This window comes from Ceratotherium simum, chromosome 9 (assembly GCF_057802395.1).
Source record: "Ceratotherium simum simum isolate JZ-2026a chromosome 9, ASM5780239v1, whole genome shotgun sequence".
NCBI classification, from domain to species: Eukaryota; Metazoa; Chordata; class Mammalia; order Perissodactyla; family Rhinocerotidae; genus Ceratotherium; species Ceratotherium simum.
The window spans coordinates 40979773-41000490 of NC_141908.1; the positions used below are offsets into that span (position 1 = coordinate 40979773).

At 37.4% G+C, this 20718-nt stretch overlaps 1 protein-coding gene across 1 annotated transcript in view; it reads right to left on the reverse strand.

Annotated features, from left to right (window-relative positions):
• The window catches only part of ITGB6 (integrin subunit beta 6), a 69346-nt gene extending 49803 nt beyond the window's left edge, over positions 1–19543 (reverse strand). The window contains exons 1-7 of the mRNA XM_004428277.3: positions 19493–19543; positions 19310–19385; positions 18489–18568; positions 15451–15655; positions 14268–14514; positions 3802–3967; positions 2390–2551 (exon numbers count right to left, since the gene is read on the reverse strand). Of these exons, the coding sequence (XP_004428334.1) occupies positions 2390–2551; positions 3802–3967; positions 14268–14514; positions 15451–15655; positions 18489–18568; positions 19310–19385; positions 19493–19537 (981 nt within the window). The 5' untranslated portion in view covers positions 19538–19543. The remainder of the gene's footprint in view (positions 1–2389; positions 2552–3801; positions 3968–14267; positions 14515–15450; positions 15656–18488; positions 18569–19309; positions 19386–19492) is intronic.
• Between the last annotated feature and the right edge of the window lie 1175 nt (positions 19544–20718).

Genomic DNA, 20718 nt, shown 5'->3' on the forward strand with positions numbered 1-20718 from the left:
GTGGGTGATATACAAAGATGAAATTCAAAAGAAAGAGTTGTTTTTGAACAATTAAATTATGAATATGTCAGTTACGTCTCAAGTCAGCCACTGTGGAGGAACACTGATCAATAAGCCCTCCTGTAGACTAATGTCGTGTGTTCACATACTCTCAGCATTTTGGGAGTATTTTTGTCTAATATCTTCTTTAGGCACAAGATTCAAGTTAAGGGAAAAGTATAGTTTTGCCTAAAATGTTTAGGGAAATGACCCAGCCGCAGATCTAGCTGTGTAATACATGCTTTCCACTCCATTTGGATTTTTATTCGTAGAGAGTAGTAGAATCCAGATAGTATAAATCTTCCTGAGTCTGCTGTTTTCAGTCTCCTCTGCTTTTCAGCTGCCCAAACACTAAGCATCTTCACTCTTAAGCCTGAATTCCTCCAGTGCTGGCCCCTCCTTATCACCACGTGTTCTCGCACCTTTCAACTGCTGTGCGTGTGTAGTCAGGATCACACCACATAGCCCTTCATAGGTGGGCAAGTATGGTTTTCTATCTGATGCAGATTGGTTGGTTTAATTCTCACGGTTATATTGTAAGTTCCTCAAGGCCAGGGACCATGTCCTATTGTTTTGCGGCCCCAGGAGCCTGGCCCAGTGTTGAGTGCTTAGGAAGAGCTCAGAGGACCCAGGGGTCACATAGACATGGAAATAGTCCATGGCTTCTGTGCGTTTGTAGCAGCTTACTCAGCAAGAATGAATTGAACATTTATTAGATGAGAAGGTCATATTAGGCAACAGGTAGTGTTTGCTTCTATGGTCCTGCTTTTTCCAAGATGTTGATAATGGGGCATTTGAATAGTTGCAAGAAAAAGGTAATGAAAAAGGGATCCATTTCTCACAGCCCTCGCTGGCTAAAAGACAAAATGTAGCTACCCTCATTGATCTTATAAAGGCAGTTTATATGATTAAAGAATATATAAGTTTGGGGAATACTATTGGTCAAAAGTCAGGAGGAAACATTCATATTGAAGTTTAGAAATTTAGGTCAAGGAGTGGTAGCAGGTCATTTATGAACCATTAGATTTTTTTAAACTAATTGCCAGCATAATATTAATCATTTATATATAAATTATATATATATATATGTGTGTATATATATATATATATATACCGAATTCTTTTTTAAGAGAATAGTTTTTCCAATCTGATATTAGAACTCTGGGTTCTCTCTCTCTTACAAATACTTCTATAGCATTGTCATTTTAAGAAGTCACTTAAATTCTCTGTACCATGTTTTTTTTTTTTTTTTTAATTTTTTGTTTATTGCAGTAACATTGGTTTATAACATTGTAAAAATTTCAGGTGTACATCATTGTACTTCCCAAGTGTTTAGTGGGGATAATATGACCCTCCCAGGTTATTGCTTCATAGTTCAATTCTATTTCATACATTAGTCAGCACTCCCTGTGTTATAGGCACTGTGCTGTCAGGAAATAGAGATAATAAACTAGTCTTGGCCCTGAGGAGTGCACGTTAGAGAGACAGACACATGAGCAAACACGTTTCCATACAGCGATGGGAAAGAAGATATCACGTATGAGAGTGAGGGGAGAGACAAGCGCTTCGGGGCCCAGGGGAGGTCAAAGAGAGCCCCCTGGGAGTAGTCATGATTGAGCTGGGTTGTAAAATCATTAAGAGTTTCTCAGCAGCCTAGAAGGGAAGAGCGTTCCACACAGAGGGAATAACACGTGCACAAGCATGGCAGCCTCATGGTCTGTTCAAGGAAAGCAGTTAGACACCTATGGTCTGGTGAGGGCTGAATGAGATCATGTACTCAAAAGAATCTGAAAATTTTACCCTTTGTAAAACCAAAAGTCAAGTGTATTTTTCTTTGAATGTCATCAGCATTTTTTAAATGACAAAAAATAAGCCAAATGTTAATAAGCACCAGCCTAGCAGTACCTGAATATTGTTTCCCATGAAGCCCCATGGTCCACGAAAGCATGGCATTATTTAGGGGGTGTGACTCTGGGACCATCATTCACAGCAACTACCAGGTGACTACTGTTCTGGCCTGAGCCTCCCTTTCCAGGGCTATGGTTGAGAACAGAATGAGCTGACTGTATTGCTTTTTGCTGGCCTTGGGCTCTTTGAAAAATTGGGAAGGTTCTGGGATCATTTGTGCTATAGCAGATCCAGATTTCTCACAGATCCCCTCCACCCACCGGTGCTCTTGTGGGAAACTCTAAGGGTGGTGGGCACTGACAGAGGGCAATTTGTTAATCTAAAATCAGAAAATGAGCACTGTTTTCACCGAGTGTGGGTTACTCTGCTATGCATTACAGCATTTGTTGCCTCACTCGCCTACTTGTAGCCCTGAAAACAGGATAGAGTGCAGGTTACACACCAAGACAGTTGACATGGAGTATTCGTTCTTGCTGTCCAAGTGGCAGAGCCCGTCATTAGGAACAACGATGCCTGCCAGTTTGCTGTCCATTCCAAAATGAGAGTCAGCATCACTCACAAAGACCAGGAGATGGAGGGAGTCGTTCCGCCAGCCAATCTTTTCCTACAGTGAGAAAGAAACATTTGGGTTGTATTGGCTAGAGAGGGGCATTTACTGAGAGTGGATCAATTATGATTGGACACATTCAAATTATAAAAAATATATTGCTGGTCTATTTTAGCCTTTTTCATCTATTTTGAGTTGATAATATTAATGTATTAAAAACATGAAATTCTATGGCATTTGCTTTTTACCGGATAACACTTTCAGATGATTTATGCTTCAGAAAAAACAGTTCCACTACAATCAGTATCCAGTTGATCTTGACTTTTACATAGTTAATTATTTTTACCTCCCAGCTTTCAATTTGCCAGAAAAATGAGGACAGAGAGTGAGCGAGGTCCTAGATTACCCAAAATCCAAGCTGAAGCAAAACTAGTAAACAGGCAATGCAAAATAAACTCAAAGTAAGCCTGTTTCATTAAAACGTCACCCAATATTTAGGCACATATCTCTCTTTCTACTGATATTATCCAAAAATTATAAACGTAATACAAGGATAAGAACTGCTTATCAAAGTATAACCCCAAGGTACTGCTAATTAAAATGGTCTGTTGTCTGTTTCTTAGCAGAGCTCTCCCCTTTAATTAAGATTAGTCCAGGAACTAGTTGGACAAAAGCTCATCCTGGCTGTACCATCCCACCTTATCCTTTTCCTTCCTCCCCTAATTCCTTGGCCCTCCCACCTTCTAGGATCTTCAAGCCTGCCCATTTCCTGATATCTTCCATGAAGAGCTGTCATCTGAAGCCCAGGGAATCATTTCTGTGGATACATGTCCGATTGTCAAGGAGGTGCAGTGTTCCTGCATTGTTGTAGAGACATTGTGGATTCTGATCCTTACTTTGTTGGTTCAAAACAATAGATATCTAATCATATGTAGAGGTTTATACTGATTCAGGCCATTTTTACTTTTTTCATTAATTTCTGCCTCTGATTTTTTTTAATCATGGTTAATTCAAAAACTAATCTGATCTTGCTCTTTGGAAATTAATCATATGTGACTATTGTTTTAACTAATTTTTCTCAATACAACTAAAATTTTATTAGATTACTTGAATATTAGGCATAAAAAACAGTCCCCATTTCAACATGATTAAAAATTTAACAGAAATTTTGTGTTTTAAGAAAGGTATCAAATGTAGAAGTATGGTGATTAAAGGAAAGATAAAATTAGCTAAGCTTTTCAAAGTAGATTTGTTAATAAGAGATGAAACTTGTGTTAAGAGAGTGAAACATTACTCCCTCAGCCTACCTTACACACAGCAGCTTGCATAATTGCATCAAATCCACCTTCGGGTGTGTCAATATTAGCAGAAATTTTCTGATTCTTCACAATTTCATTAAATCTTTCAGCATCATTTGTCAACGGCAAAATGTGCTTGAATCCAAATGTAGGTAAGCAGAAATATGGAATACTACTGCAAAAGTAAGATGTGAAAATATTCTTGATGAAATATGATACAACACACTACATTTCCTTAACCGAAGATGAATTTTTCTAAAGTGCCTGACTCTGTAACTTGGCTATGAGTCTCACTGTTAAGGTTGTTTCATCATCTCCCACCCCACCCCCCTTCCAAATTGACCATATTAGCTATCACTTAGAGCTTATCGTGTGTTTTGCATTGGCTCAAACTCAGATAACAGATAATCAGGTAATCAGACTCCACACTTCTCTGTGTGTGTATGCGTGTGTGTGTGTGTACTCACTACCTTCTATTGTCTCTCAACCAAAATCCACCATTAAGTTTACATGACGACAACAATTTCTTTGTATTCTGATAGCCTAAGCTGTCATCAAGTGTGAGTCACCCTGTAGCAAACCTGAGAGACAAACCTGTCTTCTTCCTCCTCTGCTCCCTCCTGTACTCCCAGCCCAGCCTGGAAAGGGCCCACAAATCAGAGCAAGGCTCTTGGTTCTACAGCCCAACTCTACTGTGACTGAACAGACTATTGTGGACCAGCCTGGGAATAAAACCATCACTTTAACGTTTTACATGTGGTGAAAACGCCATGTTAGGATGAGATGTTCCTCAAAGATATTGCAGAGGAACAGAAAGAGCTGATCATGAATTCAGCCACATCTTATTCTGAAAGCCAGGTAGTAGCTGTGCATGAGACTCTGGTCAAATTACCAACCCTTCTGAGTTTTGGGTTTTCATTTGTAAAATAGAGATAACAGTATAGAGCAGAGGCTCTCAAAGTGTGGTCCCTGGACCAGGAGCATTGCATGGGAACTTGTTATAAACGTAAAATCTAGAATACTACCCAAGACCTACTGAGTTAGAAATGTTCGGGGTGGGCTCAGTGATCCGTGTTGTACCAAATCTTCCTCATGGATGCTAAAGTTTGAGAACAACTGGTGTAGAAATACAGAGGCAAAAAGGAGTAGTGTCCAGTGAGGTTGTGGTGTGCTGCCTGGGGAGAGCCGGTTGACTCCTGTAAGAGCAGCTTTGCAGGCTCAGCAGCTTGTCTTGTCAGCACATGAAGAGCTGGTGCATCTTTTAGGGTCAGCCTCCTGTTCACCAAATTCACCTGCCTGCGGTATATAGTCAATCCTCATTATTCACGGATTCCATATCTATGAATTCACCTACTCACTAAAATTTATTGGTAACCCTAAAATCAATGCTCTCAGTACTTTGATGGTCATTCATGTTCATGTGCAGAGTGGCAAAAAATTTGAGTCACCTGATATGCACGTTCTCACCTGAGGTCAAACAGGGTCTGCCTTTCTGCTTCAACTCTCACACTGTAAATGAGTGTTCTTTACATGGTCTGTTTAGTGTCATGTTTTTTTGCATTTTTGTGCTTTTTGTTGGTGATTTCACTGTTTAGCATAATGCTGAAGTGCTGTCTAGCGTTCCTAAGTGCAAGAAGGCTGTGACATGCCTTATGGAGAAAATATGTGTGTTAGATAAGCTTTGTTCTGGCGTGAGTTATAGTGCTGTTGGCTGCGAGTTCAATGTTAATTAATCAATAATATATATTAATTAAGGTGTCTTAAAACAGAAAACAAAGTTATGTATTGATTAGTTGAGGAAAAAAGTGACCAGAGTCTCACGGGAGCCTAGCCCTGTGTTCCTCGAGGAGCAATGGTTCAGCATTTGCTAATTCAGTGTTAGAGGAAACTTACAGAACAAGACTCCCATGAAGGACAAGAATTAATGATACACACAAATCAGAATGACTGTGGATTCGTTCACACTGAGAAATGGAGCTCTCCTGGGACCAGAGTCCCGGTGTCTGTGAGGGTAGTCATTTTCTTCCTGTCAGTAGACTTTCATGGAAAGGAGGTCATGATCTGATGTGTCCTCAGGCTTCAGAACAAGGGGAATTGGAGGACCCCAGTACTGAATGGTACAGTCTGAGATGTTTCCAGAATGGATGCTGTTGGTCACACCTGTCTCCTCCCCCATCTGTGGTCGGATTCTTCAGACAACAAAAGTTTGGGAAGCTCTGGCAGCCAACGGAAAACTCCAGCAGTGCCTTGGCTAAGGCTCTGGGACGGAGGTGGCCCATACTTGCGTCTATGACCCTGTCTCTCCTCACTCCCCTAATCTACCAGGCCTGCTCATCCTTTCGGCTGTGACGAGACACCTGGCTGCTGGGCCCAGGAGCCAGTCTGTCGCTTCCAGGGAACTTTTCATATTTCCTTTCTGATTCATTATGTTTAACTTTAACTCTCAGAAAGCAATGCTATGTTTTTATCTTTAATATCTCGCATCAGCTTTCATTGAAACTCTGAAGTACTGACCACAGATAGTATCTACCTAGTAGGAGTGTTGTGAGGCTTGAATGAGAGAAAATATGCAAATCATACAGCACAATGAGCTTTTCAGAGTAAGTGTTTACTAAACATTAGTGTCATTTCTTACATAAATCACTTCACTCAGAGTCTAACACAAACCTGCGGACAGATTATAAATTTGGCTAATGATATCTCTAGAATCATATGGGTTTTTTCCTGATTAAAATAATAATGCATGTTCATTGAAGAAAATTTGGAATTTATATAAAGAAAATGAAAATATAAATTTTAGTGATTATTAGATATATCATAGTTTATTTGATCATCTCTCTACTACTGAAAATTTATTTCATAAATCTTTCTGTAATTAAATAATGCAGTGATCCTTCTACAGACATCTTTGCAAGCTATGCTGTATCTTTGCTTAGAATAAATTCTTTGAAGGGGAAATGTTGGGTTACCTTTTGATCCATATTACCAGACTTTTTCCCAAAAAGTTTGCATCATTAAAAAAAAACAACAAAAATTGTACCTGCTGATTAGTTAAAATGGCATCAATTTAATTTTTAATCTCCATTTTGTTACCACTAAGACTGAGCACTTGTCCATATTGATTGACAGTTGTATTTCTTCTTTTGTCAATTGCCAGCTTATATTCTTTGCTCATTTTCTTATTGGGATATTTTTTATTTTCTAACTTAATTCTAAGAGTTCTGTCTTATAATATTAAACTTTTGTCTTTTAGTTTGTCTTTTAATTTTGTTTATGATACTTTTGGATATATACTTTACAACTTTTTATATAGTTAAATTTTTTCCCGCTTTCAAATATGAGATGTATTTAAAGAGTTATACGAGGAAGAGATCTATTTTTTTAACAGTTAACCCATTAAATGACAATAATGTAGCATTTGTTCTAATTGCTCCCATAGTATTTAAAGTAGCTATGGGGTGAAAGAAAATGTATTAGATTTAGAATAAAAAACATTGAATAGTTATCTATCCTTGGGCAAGTTACTCAACACCACTGCGCCTCAGTGTCCTCATCTGTAAAATGAGTGATAATACCTAGTTCACAAGGTTCCTGTGAAGATTGATGAGATAAAAAGTATATAACTGTGAGGCATACCACTATCCCTGGAACCTAACTATTCTTGGAAGTTCTTAGTTTATTCTTTTATTTGGGGCTATTGGTTCACACTGTACCAAAATGGCATTTGAGCATCTTTTGAATCCAGAGAACTAGCATTCCTATCTTTTTGTAAGAAACTTGCATCTTTGTTGGTTAGAATTATTCGCTGTATAGATCTTACTAGATCTCTATGCTTTTGGAAAGTGGAATGAAATTTTAACTTAGTTCACTAAAGAAATTCATGTGCTAGGAGACTAATCGAGCTAATGCAAAGTAGAGTGTCAGGGCTGGGTCACACCAGGAAATGTTGAGTGGAGACCATCCCTGTTTTGGCTAGAGTTCTTCCTCTAACAGATGCTCATATTTGGTCGTCACTTTCTTAGCATAGCAATTGAAAGAAGTAGGTACTCGTCACCAAGTAACTTGATTTTGAGTCCTTAGACAACAATAGATTTGCATTTAAAATGCAGGATAATTATGAAACACAATATAAAAAAGCATTAATTATATTTTTTGTTAAAATTTTAAATAAACATTCATAAAATAAGACTATAATGATATATATGAAAAGGTTAACACTATCTTTTTTGATTGGGATTAGAAATACTTTCCATTTTCTTCTTTTTGTCTGTATTCTCACATGAGCCTGTAATTACCTTTGTAATAAGAAACTATATTCATATATGTTTATGTGAGCATACCTGTAGAAAATCTAAGCATTTCATGGTTCAGTTTCCTCTTTTGCAAAATTACAATGAATTCCTCACCATTGGTGCCAAACTCAAAAACAAAACAAAATACCATAGAATATATGGAATGATGTTTAAAAAAATCCATCAAAATGTCTGATATAGGCAGAAAATTTAATCTTTGTGCTGTTAAGTATTTTTAAATGCACGTTACAACTCATCTATAAATATGAGAATGGAGAAAATATTTTTTGTTGCTATATCTTAGACACCAGCATAAGGGAAACTTCTTTCAAAAATGTAAACCACTTCAGCAACCTGTCATGGTGAAATAAATTTTTAGTTACCCTCCACGCAACGAAGATAAAGAAAGAAAGCTGCTCCAAAAAAATTAGAGATTAGATTAAAACAGAAGTTTTAAAAGTGTGGTGCGCAGACCCCCAGAGGTCCCCAAGACCTTTTCAGAGAGTCCTCAAGGTCAAGTATTTTCACCATAATAAAAGATGTTATTTGTCTTTTGCACTGTGTTGACATTTGCACTGATCACGCAAAAGCAAGGGTGAGTAAAACTGCTGGTGCCTTAGCACCAATCAAGGCAGTGGCACCAAACTGTCTGGTAGTCCTTATATTGTTTTACCAGCAAGCATTCACCACTAAAAAAAATAAATAAATAAAAATCCTAGTTTCACTTGATTGTCCTTGATAAGTAGTAAGAGTTATTAATTTTATTGTCTACACCCTTGAATACATGTTTTTAAAAATATATTTTCCTGTGACCACCTGGGAAATCTGCATACAGCATTTCTGCTGCACGCCCAAGTACAACCTTTCTAGTGGAAAAGCACTTTTGCCGCTGTTTGAACTGAACTGGCCCTTCTTTATGGAACAACCATTTTACCTGAAAGAATGCTTGACCGACAAACTATTATTCTAACTTGGGTATTTCGCAGACATGTTCCTAAAAATGAAGAAAGTGAGCTTGTCACTTCAAGGAAAACAGCTGTTGGTATTTCTTGCCAATGATAAAATTCGAGGTAACTAGAAAATTAGAATTTCAGAAAATTTTCATCTGCCACCCGTGAGACACACAGCTTCCTGATACTTCAAGGCTTATCTGATTAGATTGATGGTGATATTAACAAATGTGATTTTTTAAAATATTGTATAATGTTGGAAGATCTGCATAACTCACTGAAACAATATTTTCCAAATGGCCAAAGCATCATCTTACAAAATCGTGCACATTGGTAAAAGAGCCATTCAAAGTGCAAGACAGACCGATGGCTTTTAAGGTAACAGAATATGAAAAGTTTATTGATATTGCTTCAGATTCCACATTGAAGCTAACTTTTACCTCTTGTCTAGTTTGAACGCAATATCAAAGCAGAATGTCCACAGTCATTAGAAAATCTATTAAACACTTCTCCCTTTTCCAACTATATATCTATGTGAGATTTGACTTCACGAAATTCAACCAAAATAAAATATCACAACAGATTAAATGCCGAAGCAGGTATGAGAATCCAGTTGTCTTCTATTAAACCAGATGTTAAGAGATTTGTAAAAATGCAAAACAGTGCCACTCTTCTTGCTCATTTTTGTTTTGAAAAATATAATTATTTTTCATAAAGATGTATTATTATAGTAATATGCAATGTGTTTCTTATTGTAATTATTAAATGAAATAAATAATTATTTTTAAATTTTCTCAGTTTACTTTCTAATATGCTGAATATTGATAGACATAACCCACATAAACTAAAGCTCTTTGGGGTCTTAATTTTTAAGAGTGTTGGAAAGTCCTGAGATCTGAAAGTTTGGGGACCACTAGACTAAAATAACTAGAGATACAAAGTGTTGATGAGAGGAAGAAAATTAATACTTGTTTTGAATGTTTATGTTCTGAGCTCATTCCATTCTCACGATTACCCTAGAAGGTGAATTTTTATCCCCATTTATAGGTGAAGAGACTAAGCTCAAAGAGAGTAAGTTGTTTGTCCAAGGTTATGATTTAAACCCAGGTCTGAAAAACTCCATGCTCTTTCCTCTTACCTCTCACTGCCTTCCTACTAAAGAACATTTTATTCCATAATTATAAGGTTTGGATTGATCAAAGGATTGACTTTTGCATTTGGTGTTTGAGTTCTTGGTGTGTATATGTGTGGGGGGTGGTATCTGGACAGAGAAACTGGGAGAATTAAAGATGTGACGGGAAAGGAAAAAACATAACAGTGCAGCAAAAAAGAACTTGTTATTTATAACTTTAACTAAGTGGTAAATTTTGAAAATAGAATAAAAGAAACACTTTTGGAAAAGAAGAAAATATAGACCTTTCAAGAGATCAAATATGTGATCCTCCTTGGGGTCCCCATTCCCTGCACCTTGTGCAGTGCTCTCGCCTCTAACCACACTCTATTGTTGTTGATAGTAGCTACCATTTATTAAGAGTTTCATGGTCGAGCCCAGTACCAAATGCTTCCATTTATTATCTCACCTAATCCTTACAACCTTTCTGTGTGATTGGTATTCTTATTCCAAGGTGAGACTTTGAAAGGTGAAATGATTCACCTAAAATGACATGAGGGAGTAGATGAATCAGGACTTAATCCAGGGCTGACTCCAAAGCCTACGCTCTTAACCACCATGCTATGACTGCTCCCCAAAGAATTTCAGCTCCTTGAGGACTGGGCCCAGATCTTCTTCTTCCAGATATTCCCCATACCCAGCACAATGCTTGGTACGTAGTTGGAGCTCAGTAAGTTTTTGTTGAACGAATGAATAGATGAATGCATGAATGAAATGCAGTCAGAGCTATAGAAAGCCAAACTGCTTTCCTTTTCTAGAAACCTGATTAAAGATGGGGTTGTATTGTTAGTTCAAGATGCTGGGCTGCTGAGTTTAGCTGAGCCATCCAAGGTTGCTAACTTTAATTGTTTTCTCTGATAACATTCCATAGCTATTGTTTCCCATGGTCATTATCGTACTTCATGTTACTACAGCTTATCTGGCCTGTGACAGAAAGAATGATTTTAAACAAACCCCCTGGGGCAGAGGTAACAGTTTGTAATCCTAGGTAGAATTGCTCTACTAGACTCTACAGAAGCTTGTTGCGGGAGAAAGATACATAACATACCAAAGACCTAAATATAAATTTTAGACAGGTACAACATTCTCTGATTTAAAAAGAAAAGCCAGAAGCATTGGAAATGCTTTTATATTAAATAGTTAAGAGGCTGTTAGCACCACATTTACCTTTACAAGTGAATCAAACAGTTGATAATGATAATCATAACTTACTATTTATTATATAGCATTTTTAAGGGTACAAATCATTACATCTTTATAGAAATCTGTTTGTTCAGTGTTGTAGGAACTGCTAGATGCCACTCAGTATCCATTCTTTCTTTCTTCCCTACTCATAGCATTCTGATTTTATTTGGGGTAGCAAGGTGCTTCCTTTGCAGCTAACTGTAGCCATGTAACTAAGTCCTGACCAATGAAATGCAAGTATAAGGAGTTGAGTAAAATTTCTGGCAAAAATTTAAATTGAGGGAATAAAATTCAACATCCATTTATAATTTTAAAAAAAATCTTACCAAACAAGTGATAGAAGGGAACTTCCTCGATCTGATAAAAGGAACCCAATAAACCACTAGCTAACAACATACTTATTGGTGAAACATTGAAGATTTCCTTCTAAGATCACAAGCAAGATAAAGTGCCCTCTCTGTCCACCTCTATTTAAAATTGTACTAGAGTTCCTAGCCAGCATGATAAGGCAAGAAAAAGAAAGAAGATGCATAAATATTGGAAAGAAGGAAGTTGTGATGAATCTAGACTTTTCCCCTTATTCCAAATACAAAAATTAATTTGAGATCATAGACCTAAATGCAAGAGCTTCAACCATAAAGCTTCCAGAAGAAAACATAGGGGGAATCGTTGTGACATTAGGCAGGCAAAGGTTTCTTAGGACAAAAAAATATGCTAACCATAAAATGAAAATTGATAAATTGGACTTCATCAAAACTGAAAACTTTTGACCAAAGACATTGCTAGAAAAGTAAAAATACAAACCACAGACTGGGTGAAAATATTTGCAAAACATATATTTGACAAAGAACTTTTATCCTGAATATATAAGGAACTCATACAATACAATTTCAAAAAGAATGTAATTTTTAAAAGTGGGCAAAATTTTGAGACGATACCTTACAAAATAAGATATGAGAATGACCAATAAACACATGAAAAGATACTCAACATCATTTGTCATTAGGAAAATGCAAATTAAAGCTACAATGAAACATACACTTATTAGAATGGCTAAAATTAAAAAGACTGACAATGCCAAGTGTTAGCAAGGATTTGGAATAACTAGAACCCTCACACATTGGTGATGACAATGCAAAATGGTGCATCCACTTTGAAAAACGATTTGATAGTCTCTTAAAAAAATTAAAACTACACTTATACAATTCAGCAATTCCAATTCTAAGTATCCATCCAAGAGAAATAAAAACATACATCCACACAAAGACATATGCAGAAGATAATAATAGTATTTTTCATGATAGCTAGAAATGGGAAACAACCCAAATGTCTGTCCACAGGGGAATGAATAAACAAAGTGCAGTAAATCCATACAATGGACTATTACTTGAAACAAAAAGGCACAAACTGCTCATAAACACAAAATCATGGATGAATCTCTAAAACATATTGAGCAAAAGAAGGCAGATACAGAAGTTATACTACATTATTCCATTATGAAACCCAAGAAAAGGCAAAACCAACCTAAACTATAGAAATCAGAAAGTGTTTGCCTCTGGGGAAGTAGAATTGACTGTAACGGGGCATAAGGGATCTTTCTGAGGTGATGGATATGTTCTACATCATGTTTTAGGTGGTGATTACGTAGGTATATTCAATTGTCAAAACTCATTAAAGTGAACATTTCTGATGTGTGCATTTTAGTACATGTCAATTATAGCACAAAAAAGGGGGTGAGGGACAGACACTATCTCTGATACTTGTAACCAAACACAATTCCTAAGAGTTAAAATCAGTGATAAATTCCTTTCACGGGCAAATTATTTTTGGCTATGTCAGATTCTAGTTGGGAACCACATTGAAATCTCTTAAAATGATATTATAAAAGCTGTTTGTCTTTTATAGAGATTGATGCCTTGGGTATATACAAGTATTCAAAGTCAATATACATTTGGAAAGTCATTTCATATACACTAGATTCATAGTAGTAAAAGCCTTGGTTTTGGATCAACCCAGATCTTGGTATAGATCACTTGGTACAGTCATCTGGCCTTGAGCAAATTGCTAACCTCTCAGAGCCTCCATTACTTCCTCTGAGTATAGGGATGATGAAACCTTCTTTGACCTGCTGTTATTATGAAGACCGAATGAGGTCCTATATGTAAAATCTTCAGCATAGTGTCTGGCACGGACCAAATGGTAGCTCTTGTTCAACACAAGGATATTAAATAATTTTATTTTGAACACATCATTGACTGTACAGGTAAGCCATCACAAAGCAACTTGCCCTCAACCATCACCTGGATAACACATGGTTTTAGTAGCTGGTCATAGCGTATTATAATGGAGTCACTGCCTAATTTCTACAGAATTCGATAGCAGAGAAGGCTGCAAAGGCCTTCTCCAAGTAATAAGAAAAATCTACATTTCCCAAAGTACGTCAGAGAAAGCTGCAAAAAATGTTATTTTGGCAGAAGTCATTGTAGTGGAGAAAGATACTCTGAGAAAGTGTAGGTTGCTGTCAAGTGGCCTCAGAAAGTGGTGGATAGAAGGTCTCCGAGGGGCCGGATACGGGCACAGGCCATTAGAACCTATAGTAAAAAACTCAGTCCCGTTGTCTGCAGAACATAAAGCCAAATTTGCCACATCCTGACCTATACAGGGAGACAGATGCTGCAAGGACCCAAGGCTGGAACCATGTATTAAGACGGCTTTACCTGGGTTTCTAAGAACTGGGCAACTGAGGGAGCTGCTGAGATCCAACCAGTTAGGAAGGAAATGCCAGGGAGTTAGCAAGCTCTTGCCAAGTGCAGCTCATAGTGGGGCTATCTCTACAAATAATCATTTTTTAAAGATTCCAGAGAATCATTTACTTACCTGCAAGGGTTGGCAATTTCTTCTGGCGATGTTTTCATAAAAGGGGAGACGGGCTTTTCCACAAAAGAGCCGAAGCCCAGTCTAAAGTTGCTGGTTAATTTAGACATCTCCTTGGAAAGCAGGGAGCCCAGCTCTTTGATTGTGTTGAGGTCGTCATCCATGGAAGCCGAGAGGTCCATGAGGTAATACAAGTCCACCGGGTAATCCTCGGTCTGGCGGACTTGCACTTGCAGAGTCTGTTCACCGCCTGCAAAGCCCCCACAAGAAAAGCAAATCCATAAAAACACATCGAGACTTATCTGTGACCAGCCAATCTGGGCCAGCTGGCTATTTCATTTCAATAAGGACTTACTGAAGATACTTACAATTTCATAAACAGTATGGTCAAGTTTATAAATGAGCAAGCCCATGAAAATCTCTCAGCAGTGAGTTGAGAGCTACCGAAGGAGGTGAAAGTTAGGATATTTTATATCTCCTTGGGAGAACTAGCATCCATTTAGATGGAAGATAAGCTGAATTTTTTCTTTGTGGTTTTAGAAAAGGAGAACAAAATAAAGAGGAGTTTAAAGCTACATTACAACGCTTAAAGAAATGTGAGGTAAGTCTTAACAACATTTAAGTAATTCAAATGGTTACTATTAGATAAGGCTTTCTTTCTTTTTTTTTTTTTTGTGAGGAAGATCAGCACTGAGCTAACATCCATGCTAATCCTCCTCTTTTTGCTGAGGAAGACCGGCTCTGAGCTAACATCTATTGCCTATCCTCCTCCTTCCCCCAACCCCCAAAGCCCCAGTAGATAGTTGTATGTCATAGTTGCACATCCTTCTAGTTGCTGTACATGGGACGCGGCCTCAGCATGGCCAGAGAAGCAGTGCGGCGGTGTGCGCTGGGGATGCGAACCCAGGCCGCCGGTAGCAGAGCGCGCACACTTAACCGCTAAGCCACGGGGCCAGCCCAAGATAAGGCTTTCTTAATAACACATTTGGAGTGCAATTGATCAATGTGAATAAAGAAAATGTTAGCCTAGAAATTCTCTATTTCCTTAAGAATGGGAAATCTGAGTCATAATAATTAATGATATGTAATATGGTACAAGACCTATGTATTAGCGGAATAGTGGTATTACCATACGTGACATTAGATTTATTTACATGAGCCAGTGCTTACATAAATCATAACATACCTGGTCTCAATTTAAGAGTCAAGCTTTGAGGCGAAATCTGAACAATGTTGGAACTATTCTTCTGTCTGCCTACACTGAGAGGCTTATTTGTAAGTATTTCTACTTGAGAGACAGGGTTTTCAATGAAGGTCAGTTGACATCCTTTAGCAAAGAGATTTGCTGGGGTATCACACCTTTCACCAACTCCAGATGGATGGGTAAAATTCTAAAAAAGAAAAAAACAATAAAGAGAAAAAGACAAATCTACATTTCTATAAAGATTAGAAAATTTTTTTTTTTGCTTTCTTTGCTAGTTAGGCATCTTGCCATACTCAGTATATCATCTCCCATGTGCCTGACATTGATTGTGGGTCTAAAGTTAAGTTATAGCAGAATAACCAGAGAAATCTGCCAGTAAAATTCTGAGTAAAATTAGATTCTCCTTTTAATTATACTAAATTGATTTCACCTAACAGTTTCTTTTTTGTTTTTTTTTTAATGCTTGCTTCTTTAAAGTTTCTCCTGTTCCGTGATCAGATCCTTGAAACAGTTGGGTCGTAGAGTCGACATCATCCTGTGAATTTATCTGTTTAGGATGACCTCTAGGTTCATGGAATCCTAGAACCGTTAAAACTCTCAGGTGTGTCTATTATCAAATCCAGTGACAAAGAGCCTTTTCTGTGGATTCCTAAAGGGCAAGGATTGTGATAGCTCCTCACCTAACTCTCTGTCCTGGTTTAATTCATGGATGTATCACCCATATGTTATAGCATTACTTCACTAAAGTTAACCTCTTGGGGACTTTAACTCAATGTCTTAAAGTATTCTAGTTTAAGGCCTTTTAGAACTTTCTACAAGATTTGGAGGTGGGGAAGGGAAATGAAAGAGAATACGGTGTAGAAAACTGCTTTTCTGTGTAGGCCTCAGAAGTTTCCCAGTCCTGTCTGATCCACCTGGGTAGCAGAAAGCTGTGAGATGAAGTGTTTCCAGGCAAAGATGTGGTCATTGCAACCCTGCAATGCCCAGAACAGAGAGATGGAGTCGAGAGATAAATACCTATCTTACCCGATAGCCAAGGCTGCTCTAGAGCTGGTGAAGCTCAAGGCAAAGTGGAACTTGAGGGCCATTGACTAGCATGCTTGGAGAGAAACAAACCAATGCTAATGTTGTTTTTCCTCATCCCTTAGAATTCTAAGCCACTCTTGCTGTTTCACCAATTAGGAAAGTTACATTTTTTCTGAAATTTATTTTTGAGAATGTAATTTGTTACCTCGCAGTCAGGTCTGTGCGTATTTGATTCCCTAGGCCAGGTATAGCAAACTCTCAACTTCCCATGATGTATTTAAGGCAAATGATGGCTGGACAAGGCCTCAGAATCCTTCTCAACACAGTGTCACTGCTACCACCTGTAATCAACATCTTTGCCAAAAGATCAGAGGCGAAGGTAACCATAGAACCTATTTCCTATCTGCTCTAAGCAGAAGCCTGATTTACTTTTTGCTCCAACTGCCTCAACTGATATAACTACTTCTATTAGGGTGAACTTTTTTTTTTTTTGTGAGGAGGATCAGCCCTGAGCTAACATCTGCCAATCCTCCTCTTTTTGCTGAGGAAGACTGGCCCTGGGCTAACATCCATGCCCATCTTCCTCCACTTTATATGGGATGCTGCCAGAGCATGGTTTGACAAGCGGTGCGTCAGTGCGCGCCCGGGATCCTAACCGGCGAACCCCGGGCTGCCGCAGTTGAGCGCGCGCACTTAACCACTTGCGCCACTGGGTTGGCCCCTATTAGGGTGCCCTTTTAGAATAATCCAGCCTTAAAATTTGACAATAACTTGGCTACCAAGTATCATCCACAAGTCAAGCTATCACTACTAACCTAAGAAGCCCTCTTAAATGAGTGCTAAAATATGTATTTAAAAAAGAATTCTAGAGGTGGGCATTTTGGTACACAGATCTGTTATCTTATGTCTCAAGAATGAAACTAATACTGTCTTCTTCAGGGAGTCAATGTTAAAAAAATGTGGGTTTTTCCCTCTTTGTCTATTCTCAAACCTGCTTTTGATACTTGAGCTCAAAAAAGGATAATTCCTTCACACTTTTATTTGTACCCCATCAGTCAACACAATAGTGGGGGAGTGAGTGGGGTGTGTGTTCTGTTGTCTGTGAGGCCTTCCTCCATAGATGCACATTCCACTTGGAATTTGAGTTTTAATAGTTATAGCCTGGTCCTGCATCAAGCGTCCAGGTTTGTTCCTCTTTGAGCATCCTACTCAGTTCTTGCTGAACCTGGCATTTGTATGCTTTGGTTTGTGTTTAGATTCTCTTCATGAGATTCAGCAGAGAACTGTTTTAAATCCAGAGAGAGCTAAGGCAGCTCTTTTTTGCCAAGAATCATTTACAGATTGCACTATAGTGTCACAGGAGGCAGTGACTCAGGATGGCTTGTTATATAGTCCCCAACCCCCTTATACTACTTTCACATAGTTTTGGGTTTAATCAGATAAGGAATGTCTGTTTCAGGCTTTGTCGTTGTTGTTGAACAGAGTCATCAAGCTCATGAAAAAGTAATTTTTAAAAGAATTGGATAATGTCTGAACGGTAAAGTTTACCCCAAACCCAGAACACTTTTCTTGGAACCTAGCAGTGGTTCAGAATGGATCCTGGTGCCCAAGTGGACTATAACTATGATACTGAAGACAAACGTATGTTTAACTTTAGAAAATATCATCTCCATGATCTCTGATTACTCAGAGCCTCAGCATTTTACATGTAACCAGTTAGAAACGGCTTTAAAATAAGAGGAGGAATCAGGTTAAACAAAGGATCTTGAGTTAAGTATTTTTCAGAATAATTTGACATTCCCTCCCTCCACAAATTGCTTTTGAAAGTAATCACATGAATAATGCTTTGATCTACTAATGCTTACATTTTCCCCTCCTGATTTGTTTCACTCCTATAACCCCACAGAAAGCAGGACAAATCAGAACCATCACTGATGGAATTAACAGACGTGTAACTGCAGTTTTTATAAACATGTTGAGGTCATTGGTTTTACCTCCTGAGAACACCAGGCACACTGAGGTCCAATGAGTAAGCAGTCTTCACAGGTTTCTGCACCTCCCACAGCACAGCCACCTATGTTTAAATCCAGCAAGACACAAGGGATTCAGCACACTCTCTGTCACTCCATTTACGAGCCTTATGGCTTTTAAAGTACTTGAACAAAAAAATATCAAAATTTATTTTAGTCTTCAATGATTAGTCCTCAAAATGTTAGCAATTCGTAAGAAAGTTCATATTTTACATTCATCACATTGAAAATATGTATGTCTTATTAGCAAAAAATGATCATTCTCTTTTTTCTCAAAATATGAAAAGATCTTAATGTTCACAAATATAGCATAATCCTATTTATTATCCTCGTTCAACATCATCCACTTTAATTTTTTAAAATCATTTGCATGCATTAAAAAATGCTTCTCTCTTAATTGTACTCTATTTTTATTTTTAAAATAAATCCTTTTTCTCTCTCAAGATTATTGCTCTTAAGTGGAAGACCTTGTTGTACAATAAAATAGCTAGAAAAGTTACCAAAATGGTAGTCGTAAAAACATTAAGAAGTCTCATTGTACAGTAATGCTGTTTAATTCTCCTCATTAAAATGCCCATGCAACCTTTGTGTTTATTTACCTTAAGCCCAGAGCGTTCTCTGTGGGAACAGCCCTGAGTCTGCCTGTAATTCGTTAGTGTTCGCTCAGTGGCAAAAGAGCAATTGAACAGATCAAAGAAAAAACGACTTCAGATTTAGTTCTGAACCAAATGACAGGTTTGTCAAACATACCATGAAAGCAATATATCGGAGAATTTAGTTCTTACCTTGAACGTGATCATTCCTTCCTAGAAATAGAAAGAACAGGCAAAGCAGTTCAATCCCCATTCGTTTCAGTTCTCGCTGTGCAGACAGATTAAAAAATGAATTACCTTCAACATTACCAGGTCAAAGCTGAACATCGTTAAAAGTCTTTCTTTCTTGAAGTGTAAATTTTAAATACTACTTACACTGCTTTGAAAAGAAACTTGAGATGTAAATAAAAACGTTTTCATTAAGACTGAAATGAAAACAGAGGCTACCTGGACAGGTAAAGAAGAAAAGCTGTGTTTAAAAGCAACTTCAACATGATTTACTTCCTTGTTCTCCTTATAAGGAAGGCAGGTGTACGATCACCAAGAAGGTGGGGAAATTCATTCAGTAGAAATTTTTGTGTAAATTCTATTAGTGTCTCTGCATCCTAGAGAAAGTTAATAGCTTTAGTGAAATATTGATCAGTAAAATGTCAGAAGAGCAATTGAAATATGATCTAAAGTTGTTTCTAAAATAATTTTAATTTAATGAAAACAGTAAAGATGATAAATAAAACACAAGTATATAATATAGTTATATATAACAAGGGTTTTAAAAAATGAGCTAAAGGAAAATACCTGAGATTTTTGTATTCCATTGTTAAATCCTTTGCAGAGAATTGAAATGAACTCTGAAAAATAAAAATCATTATTTTACAGTCAAATTAGAAGGCACGTTAGGGAAAGTAAAACACTGTGTTTCCTGGTTTTTCAAATTGGATGAAAGATATTTTTCCATAAGTATAGAATTCTTAGTTAAAAAGTGATATTGGAAATAAACATATGAAAATTAAATTAGCAAAAATTAGATAGTCTCAAAACAACCACAATGGCAGCAGAAACAGTAGTGCCCAGGATTCTGAATCCCTCTGGCAAGGGAACAAGTGCTTTTTCTCCTATGCTGTCCCAGCTTCTAGCTCACCTCTTGGCACATAGGACGTATTTATTTGTTGAATGAAAGACTGACAAATTTAAAATATATACACTTTATGGCTAAACTCATAAGGTTGATTATATATTTTTCTCCAATGTATTGAGGAAGGTGTTTTGGGATTTGTAGAAACTGTGAACAGGTAAGAATGAAATATACAGTTCTCTAAACCCTATAAACTATCTGACCTTAAACAGGCTTCTTTGTGGCTGGGCTTACGTCCCGGGAGATTATCTTTTAAAGGTGTATTTCAAGACAAGCATGTGAAACCTGTGAAGAGAGGAAAACTAATTATAGACTGCTCAGGTTCTTCTCAGAAGGCTATGTTCAATTTTGAACTCCATCATACACAAGAACCTGAAAGAACATGGCAAGAATCCTGTAGAGAGAAATCAGAATTATTAAAGAGTTGGAAGATATGCCTTTTTGGAGAAAAATACAGTTATATGAAATC